General features: G+C 35.7%; 1 protein-coding gene across 2 annotated transcripts; it reads right to left on the bottom strand.

The window, feature by feature from the left end:
- Positions 1 to 103: 103 nt before the first annotated feature.
- On the bottom strand, positions 104 to 6,737 carry LOC111369850. Of its 2 annotated transcripts, none has more exons than XM_022991541.1 (2): positions 5,748 to 6,708; positions 104 to 474 (listed from the first exon to the last, which is right to left on the bottom strand). In XM_022991541.1, exons 1-2 carry the CDS (start codon positions 6,496 to 6,498, stop codon positions 392 to 394), a joined length of 834 nt encoding a protein of 277 aa, XP_022847309.1. In that variant the 5' UTR covers positions 6,499 to 6,708; the 3' UTR covers positions 104 to 391. The 2 variants fall into 2 exon arrangements, with proteins under 2 accessions (XP_022847309.1, XP_022847310.1); XM_022991542.1 differs by lacking the exon at positions 104 to 474 and adding an exon at positions 3,869 to 4,193 and having other exon boundaries at positions 5,748 to 6,737.
- Positions 6,738 to 10,276: the final 3,539 nt, after the last annotated feature.

Raw genomic sequence — 10,276 nt, 5'->3', positions numbered from 1 at the left:
TTTGTACAACATTTGAGGCACCAATCATGCTATAAATGGAAAACTGACCCCAAAAAATAAAACATATATATAGATACATACATACATACACACACATTCACCCTCATCACGGAAGAAAATATACATTAGAACTCGTAAATCATTTTTCCATACCCAAGAATCAATCCAAATACAAATTGGGAAAGCGTTTTTAGGAGAATACTAATTTGCAGCATGAAAATCCTTTATCTGCTTTTAATGTACATGGAATCCAACTGGAAGAGCTTATCAAAAGCCAGAATCTGCATCATGTGTCTGCTACTTTTTCTTTTTTACTTTCCGATGTACCAAAAGAAGAAAAAAGCGACGACTCCACAATCACAAAATGTAACCCTTAATGGATCGACCATTCTCAAATTTGTTTCTTACGCCGACACCGGTGATGGGCTTTCTGCAATGAGTTCTGACTAACCCTCTCCGTTTTCGAACCAGATTCTGGAAAAATGAAATGAACGCAACTAGTTAGCAGTTAGTTTGATTTTTAAAATATGAATAAACCAGATGTCCTCTACCTATAGTTGCATAAAAAGAGACCCCATCAATACCGATAAGGTAATTGTATTTAAACAAGCTGTTGCACGTTACGCTTTCATTTAAACTAGATTAACAAATCAAATTGGCGCCTATAAAATTAGTGGAAAATGCTTGACCTTAAGTGGCAACAATAGAATTCCTCAGCGTGTAGTTTATTTCAAAAATTCTAACTTCGGGCATCAATATAGTTGAGAAAAAATTAAATTGTGGTCATGTCACATGTACAACCGGGGTTAACAACCACACACATGGGAGGGAGCACATGATAAATAAAAAAATTGTTAGCCCCCTCTTGTGAGAAGGTTGTCAATCCCGATTGTACAACCTGTTAGAAGTGTGATTCAAATAGGAATCTAAATTGCATTAGATTTCTTACCTTTTTTGGAACTCTTTTAGGGGCTAAATTTTATACTATAAATATAAGGCTCCTCTGTCAGTTTTATTAAAGTATCATTGCTATTCAGTTGTAATTCTCCCCATATTTATAAAATTCGTCGTTTCTCTGCTTAATTCATCTTTTACTTTAATCTTGTTCGTGGTATTTTGCAATCTTGTATTATACTTCAAATTGGTATCCATTAAATCTCAATTCTTGCGTTTCGTTTCCACCGGTTCCAACAAGTGGTATCAGAGCGGGGTTGTTGGTGAATTTTTGACCTGAAACTGATCGGAAAATCCTCTAAAAATTACCAGAAAATCAGAAAATGAATCTGTCCAATTTTTCGATTTTCTGCCTGATCTTTTTTTGCGTTTTCTGGTCAACCCAAAAAGAATTTGGATAAACGAACACCACCAGTGGACTCAGCAGGCAGAAACGGTCCAGAAATAGTCACAAGTCGTCGGCGCGTTTTCGACCAGTCGTAGGCGGTGGTAACTCCGACGAGCGAGTAACGGCGCGTGAGGCATTTTCCAGCGACGGTGTCTTCAATCAGTTTTCTCCGGGCGATGAGACGGACCTTGTGGTGGTGTCCAATTTCAATTTTGGGCAAAATTGTGGTTCTGAACTATTTTGCCCCTTGCACGTTCGGTAGTTTTCAGTTTTGGGTATTGCAAGTTGCAAGTTCTTCGTGATTAGATTGAGATTTTTCAGAGATGAATTCGTTGAAGTATGAAATTCCGCTATTGGATCGCAATACAAGATTTTCGTTGTGGCAAGTAAAGGTGAGAGCTGTGTTGACGCAAATGGATCTTGATGATACTTTGTTGGATTTTGATAGGATACCAGCAAGCTTGTCTATGGAGGAGAAACAACAAAAGGATTGGAAGGCTTTAGCGCAAATCCAACTTCATTTATCCAACAATTTGCTGCAAGATATTTTGAAGGAAAAGACAGCGGCTACTTTGTGGCTCAAGCTGGAGCAGTTGTGCATGACAAAGAGTTTGACGAACAAACTAACTCTAAAGTAGAGGTTGTATTCTCATCGCATGGCGGAAGGAAGGTCACTGCAGGACCACCTTGCTATGTTCAAGGAGATCGTTACAGATTTGGAGACGTTGGAGGTAAAATATGATGAAGAGGATCTAACCTTGGTCCTGTGGTGTTCGCCACCCAATTCTTTTTCGTCATTTCGTGATACTATTCTGTATAGTCGTGACACGTTATCCATTGAGGAGATATACGACGCCCTGTTCTCAAAGGAGAAGATGGAGCTGTTGGTTGGATATCCTACATCTAGGAGTGGGGATGCTCTTGTTACTCATGGTGATCGACGGAGGGGTAGATCGAAAGTGAAGTACAGCAATGTGTATTGTTATTATTGCAAGAGGAAATGACACATCAAGAAAGATTGCGACAAGTTGCAAGGTAAAGGTGATTTACATGCAAATCATGCGGGGCAATCAGACTAATATTGCTGAAAATTTTTGTGATGATGGAGATGTGATGTTGGCTGTATCTGACGAGAAATCCAAACCTGAGGAGTGGATTCTGTATTCTGCTTGTTCGTATCATATGTGTCCTAATAGGGTTTTGTTTCAAACATATGAGACGGTAAAGTAAGGTGGAGTTGTCATGGGAAACAATCAATCTTGCCGGGTTGTAGGAATCGGTCGGGTCAGATTAAGGCTACAGGATGGAACAATGAGGACACTTAATCATATTCGCTATGTTCCAGACTTGACAAAGAATCTCATATCACTTAGTACCTTGGATGAAAAAGGGTACAAATTTTCTGGTGGAGGTGGAGTATTGAAGGTTCGAAGGGGTGTCCGGGTTGTACTGGAGGGATGGAAGAAATCCCAATTGTACATCTTGTAGGGGAGCGCAGAACCAGTTCTGAGACATTTGGACAAGTTCAGTACCGTGGTGGACATTCAATTTGGTACAGTACCTCTCGGGTTTGGCTCTGGGTCAGTTAAGAACTTTGCTCAAGGGAGTTTTGGTGATTCCGCTTTGCCACCAATTTTAGCGAGTACACTGTGTTCTTGTAATGCCAATGGACTCATAGAGCGTAGGTATAGTTTTGGAGATGTCTGTAATGCTTTAGAAATCATTGAAGGTGACAATATTGGCAAGGGACCTTTTGATTGTACATTTGGTGTGGTTTCTGCTACAGGGTGTGCTTCGACCCTGTCCAGTGATTGTTAATTCCAAGAGGAATTTTGAGCACCCGGGTTTGGGTTCGGGTGTCGCTTGTGCACGCCGGGCGGGGGAACGTGTTATCGTGGAGAGTTTGGTTATTACGTTGAGGAGATTGGTCAGTTCATTCTGATACAGACGGATTACTTCTCAAGGTGGAGAAATTTTAGAGCTTTGTTCGTTGTACCGGAATTTGAGTCAAGGTGGAGATTGTTAGAAGTGTGACTCAAATAGGAGTTTAAATTGCATTAGATTTCTTACCTTTCTTTGGGCTCTTTTAGGGCTAGATTTTATACTATAAATACATGGCTCCTCTTTCAGTATTGTTTAAGCCATTATTACTGTAATTCTCTTATTTCATTGATTGAATAAAATAACATCGTTTCTCTGCAAGTTCTTTTATTTCTTTACTTAAATCTTGTTCGTGACTTTTCGTGATCTTGTTAATTACTTCAATTATAACAAGTTGTATTCATTAAATCTCAATTCCTGCATTATTGGTCAATCGGTCTCAACACAACCAATAAAATTCATTAAACTAAGGTTCTAAGACCAAATGCGCTGCCAAGACAATCACCTAAACTAAAATTGTAGAGAGATTTCATTTGTGAATCAAATTGAAACTGTTGGATAGAATTGTACTTGGACAGCTAGTTTCACCAACAAACTTTTGACTTTACTGCACTAACAGTTAAAAACGTGTGGCACTAAAAGATAGCACGAAAAAGGATATCTTTCTCAACGTTTCAGAACATGAATCTGGTTTCTTAACAAATTTACACTGTACAAAAGCCGAAACCTAACAATATACTTCAGACTTGAAATATGGAATAAATCTGGTATAAAAATAAAACGTAGAAGACAACAGAACCAAATACACTACCTACCAATATATATGTTATCAAAATAAAATATACCATATACAAAGAAATTGCAGCAAAAATGTAGCCGCTCCCCACCCTGTAGTGCCTATTGCACTTACTATCCTCAACCTTGCATAAAATTATGTTGATTCATCCTCAATAACAGCTCCATAAAAAACCTGCTCTTGAGTAAGCATAAGAAAAGGCAAATTTGCCCTCGACTTTAAAATAAATACAAAACAACTAAAAAGATTTAGAAAGTGAAAAAAGAAAAACGAAAACGCAGAAACTTCATAATCTTCCCAAGCAATATCCTCCAAACCCCCGAAATCCTACCTTTAAACCACTGCAATCGTCCCCTCCCAACCCCATCGCAGCTACTAATTTGAATTTTCTCAAATTCAAGTGAATCAGAAAATATGGGTTTGGTTGGAAATCGGTTCTGGTGAATAGAAGAATTCTTCCTTGGAACCCCAAATCCCCTCTGCCAATCCCACCCTCAACCAAAGTGTTCTGTTGAACCTTGCTCATGGTCCAGCAGCACCCACCACAATCTCAAAATTTGAGCCGTTTAAATAGATCTCGAAAGGTTGAGGGTAGTAATGCCAGGACATAATAGGTGCAAAAATGAGGTATAGGTTGGGGACAACGGCCACAATTACCTGCAACTGCAGAGCTTTCATGCACCAACAAACTATACCGCAATAGCAGCAGACATCTCATTGAAATAGAATGCGAGTAAGTTGTTCATGCTTTACCATATATATTTTGGCTTCTTAACAAATTCTATAATGCACAGTAGCCAAATTCCAACATAGAATAAACTGCCCCAGAACTTTAAAAGTGTGGTCTATCCATAAGCTAAGAGACAGACAAGTAATGAAGCAGAAAGCAACATCAACATGGATGCTAGTATTTGATTGAATAAGTTGTACAACCACCAATGTATATTTTACACTCAAATGCAAGAACATAACAAACCTACAATATCCAAATTTCACCACAACAAAGGGTAGTGAAACTAGAAAATGCCTGATGAGATCAAGCAAAAGGCAGGGCAAACATTGACTGCATTAATTTGAGGACTTATTTGAATTATTTTTACCACTTATCACGTGATACCAAAAGGTATTCACTATGACTTCAATGTGATTTCTGTAGCATTTCCTGTCTTTTGATTAGGTTTTAGCTTATTACATTATCAAGCAATAAGCATCCAATGAACTAACAGCATATATTATACACATCTCACTATCTTGTAGATGGTAATCAGACATTCAAACCTTTTTCCATCAATGATCCAACTATTCAGGCTTAACTACACCGCTATTCTCCATTTCGAAGAAACCTTAATTCCCCAATACAACTCTGGGAAAGACAATTCAACTACAATTTCGCTTATTCTCCTTAATTTGTAATCCCCTACCACAAACTTCTCTTCTTGTATTAGTTTCGATATAAGGTCAAAACTAGTGAATTCTCCGGATAAAATCTTTAACTCCTCTTACGGATATCAACCTTGCATAAGCATAGTTCACACAGGCAAATATCCTACTTCACCTTTATTCTCCTTTAACTGCATTATTTACAAAATTTGGATGCTAACGATCATAGAAGATTCAACGCAGAGATAGACTTAGACACTACAGACTTGATGCAAGTTAACACAAAAATCTCAAGTAAATGAAAAGCCCAAATTCCTGAATAAGTACAAGTTACAAATTAGAAGATACCTTCAAATTCTTCACCCCAAAACAAGAGCCTCGAATCGTCTTCTTCCTCATCAACTTCATCGCCATATCCAAACTCCACATCACCCCGATACCCTGGCTCACTCCCGTATCCAGACTCGTTTCCCTGGTTATCAAACTGACCTAATTGGCCATGCACACTATTCACATTCTCCCTCTCGCCACTCCCATTGCTCTCCCTCTCTCTCCTCGGATTCCTTGCTGCCTCACTCACATCAGATGCCCAATTCGCATCCCCTCCACCGTTCACAAACAGCTCTCCACTCGAATCCGTCCCTCCCGCCACCATAGGGTAATCTGAAGCAGTTCCATACGCCCTCGATGTCCCAACCGAGCAGCACCTCCGGCGAGTCCCGCTCCGATCGCTGCTTCTCCCCGACAGAGACCTCGACCCCCTACGGCGACGCTTCCGAGCAAACCACCGCTTATGAGCGGCCGTAAGTGGCCTATCATCGTCAAAAAGGCTGAGCTTCGACATATCAAGGATGGCACCAATGGAAAACGACGTAGTTCGGTCGGAGCGGCAGGGTCGCTTACCTTGCGGCCCAGTATAACCGGCACCGGAGTAGGGTTTAACAGAATCGGATTCTAGGGTTTTGCCAGTGGGAAGCTGAAAAGGTTTCCAGCTCTGCAACTGGAATGCGCAGGATTCTATTGGGTGCCGTGATTCTAAGGATCCATGTGATATTGCATCATCGTAAATATATTTGCTAATATTCCTGATTCTATCCATTGATTGAAATCTTAATTAGGGAATTTCTGATTTTTGATGAAGAACACGAAGATATTAGATCCACCACAAATTCGTACAACAATGACCCTCAGAATCAATCAAAAATTCATGTGGTAGATCCACCACAAATTTGTACAACAATGACCCCCAGATTTCCAGCAAAAATTCATGTGGTAATGGCCCACACGGGCCACACCCCATTCCTAAACAATTATTTCAATTAAAAACAAAGAGCATTATACCATTCCTTCACGCTCCCATGTTTGACAATCTGTTTTTCAACACACTTTTCTCTCTTTTTCGTAATAAAATAATTCCACATAATTCAAAAGCGATACGACTATTGACATCCACAAATTATATATATATATATATATATTCACTTTTAAAAATATAATTATATTATATTTTTTTATCTTATGTAAATTTACCTAAATGACATATAAAATTATATAAAAATATATCATTCTGACTTCATCCACTAATATTTACCTTCATAAATTCTTTTAAACATTTTTATATTCTTTTAGAGTTTATGTTTAACTAAAATTCTAATAATAATATACCATTTTTGTCTAAAATCATAAGACTCTAATCATAAAATATCCTCTTCAACCGAAACAAAAAGTAAATAAAAATCGACACGTTATTAGATTTATAATTCTTTCATGACATGAAAAACAAAATATTATTTTTTATGCCTTTTTAAGTATTGGTTTGACAGATAAAAATAAATTTTAATACTTGTCCAAATATTCTTACATTACAAAAGGAAACAAACATAAAATTATCAGTCGAAACACAGACAACCAAAATTATGAGTCTAGAAGCAAAATAAAAAATAAAAAATTATTAACATATGATTTGAGGATGATTTGTTTGGTTGATTGAGCAGTATACTCTTTTTAGAATCTTATAAATTCAAGAAAAGTGATTCGCTAACCTTTATAACTAAATATTAAAGTACCGACCTGACAATATAGAGAATGAAAAGTAAGAATAAAAATGTTGATAGTGATTGGATGAATATAGTGATTTTTAAAAAAAAATTTGAAATTGTATTAGGAATATATTTATAGTGGGATGAATATATAAAATTTGTATGGATCTATAATGTTTAAATGAATGAATTTAACAAGGACGATATTGAAATTTGACGTAGATGAAAATAATAATTTTTTAAAATTTTACTAGGGATGTATATAGAGTGGAATGCATATATAAAAACTGTAAATATAAATAGCAGTATCCATTCAAAAAAAAAATCAACTTTTTAATTATGTATTCTTCAAAAATTACTATTTAAAACTCATTCTATTTCAATCTTTCAATGTTGTTATACAGGCAACATAATAGACAATTTTCATTCAACCTCGCCCAAACACCAATCCTCTGACATCGTGTCCTCAATCCTTGGTTAGGATGAAAAAACAACTACAACTAGTGGTGGGCTCGGCTCAACCCTTAACCTCACGAGCTCAGTTCGTGCTCGTGGCTCGTTTTCAATACCTTTAACCATTATCTTTTACAATTTCAAATGAAATTTCAATTCTTAACTTGATTTTGGGCTTGCGAACTCGTCATCTTTTTCCTTTTTTCTGTTAAATAAAGAAAAACACAAATAATGTAATGAAAACATTTTTTAAAAAAAAAATAAAAAAGTGTTAAAAAATACAAATAATTTAATGAATACACTTTTTCTTTTTTTATTTATATCATATTGTAATATTTTTTTATAAAATATAAAATATTTATATAATGAAGACAAATTGTTTTTTGAAATACATTTACAAAAAATATATTTTTTTATTTCTTTTTAAAGTGGATAAAATGTAAACCCTCATATTTTATCCGGGCTTATGATCGGCTACATTAATTTTAAGTAGGCGGAGTTAAAATTTGTACACGGCCAACTTGCTGTAACGTATACAATTTTTTAAAGAGAATTAAATTTAACGATTAAAAAATAAGGAAATTTTGATTAATATAATTAAATCAAATATCACTTACCTGACGACAAGCAATTTTAGCGTATTTATCTTGTAGTCGAAAATGAGCGTCCTGCCAATCCTTTTGCACATTAACGCTTCCAAAATATCTTCTTTCAGTCGGCTCCTGACATCGGTCAAAACCCTTTTACTTGCACTAAAAGCAGACTTTGAAGCAACAATGCTAACCGGAGGTGTCAGCGGATCTTTCGCAATTGTAGAAACAATTTACCAACGTCTTTCATACTTTCGCCAAAATTCAATTACTTCTTCTGAACTTTTTAAATTATTATGTCTGTTGGCATATTATGATTAAAGTAATCAATTAATTCGACAGACATCACATTTGGTGTTGCGGTCGATGTTTGATGAGATACAAATGTAGATGACATGTCATTAGATGAACACATTGCAGTTGCATCATATCTAAATGTATTAATGCCTTGAAATAAATTCATTATTTCGACATTATCTTCTTCAATATCAGCCGAAAGAGTAGGTGCAGAGGATGTCGAACTAACATTCGCACCCATTCTTTCTACATATAAATCATACGTTCCACATAATATTTACTATAAATTCTTATAGGTGATAAGTTTATCAAATATTAAGACTTTATTAATTTGATCAATTGCGTATTTAGTTCTCGAAATATTATATCGGGGCCCATTACCCATGCTAAAGAAAATAACATAGGCAGTTCTTCCCAATATTTTCTAAACTTTAATTCTATAGAAATTATAAATTCACTAAAAGTAGGATCATTTTTATATTTATGGAATGTTCTTGCAATTATATAAAGGCGTTCAAGTACCATACAACTTATTGGATAATAAACGCCTAATAAAATCTTTTGTAGTCTTATAAAAAGATGTCAAAAATCATTTAACTTTCAAAACTAAAACTCAATCGAGTTCATTTAACATACCATCATCATCACTTCTAATGTGTCTATTGTTATAAAAGTCAGTTATTAAATGTTCGAAACCTTCACATGACTTATATAGCAAGTAAGTAGAGTTCCTTGTGTTTGACTAGTTGGAAGAAGTTCATGTCTGGCCCCACATGCTTTGTAGTGGCGGTTGAGATGATTGATACCAAATCCTTTTTACCATGCCAATTTTTATTGGCAGTATTTATATACTGTTTTAGATTCTGTAAGGCCATCGACGACTTTTTCCGTTAAAATCAACTTAAAGTGATCCCAACATTTTGCTTGTTTTTTGCCCTTTCGCTTTCCCCTCGCATCTGGGATGTTTAATTCGATATCTTCGTCCTCGTGTTCCACTTCGTGAATATTAATATAATCCAAATCAATTGAATTGTAGTTTCCCTAATCGTGAATGTGAACATCTTCGTGAATGGGTACGTCATTTAGACCGACAAATTCATTTGAAAATTGACTTTGCGAGTGTCGTAGGCTATTCGCCATGTGGCCCACATCCCGTATCAAATAAACTCTCAACAAATGAGCATTGATCCATTTTGTTTGATTATTTATGTTGAAATCCAAATATAAACTAGAAAAATATAAATGTAGGGAGATTGTGAGAATTGATATTGTAATTGAATAAACTGTAAAAAATGAATCGATATTATATATTTTGGAGTATAATAGAGTAAAAACTCGATAATTAATATAATAAAATAGAGTTGAGAGAGTTGAGAAATGAGAAGTAGCAATTGAGAGAAGATAATTGATATGGAAAAAAAGAGGGAGTTATAGGGTATTTATAGTAGAAGCAAAAAAAAAAAAAAAAATTGTGACCGTCACTGAAAAGTGACCAAAA

Source organism: Olea europaea, chromosome 20 (genome assembly GCF_002742605.1).
Source record: "Olea europaea var. sylvestris chromosome 20, O_europaea_v1, whole genome shotgun sequence".
Classification (NCBI taxonomy): domain Eukaryota; kingdom Viridiplantae; phylum Streptophyta; class Magnoliopsida; order Lamiales; family Oleaceae; genus Olea; species Olea europaea.
This window is presented reverse-complemented; position numbering and strand designations above follow the sequence as displayed.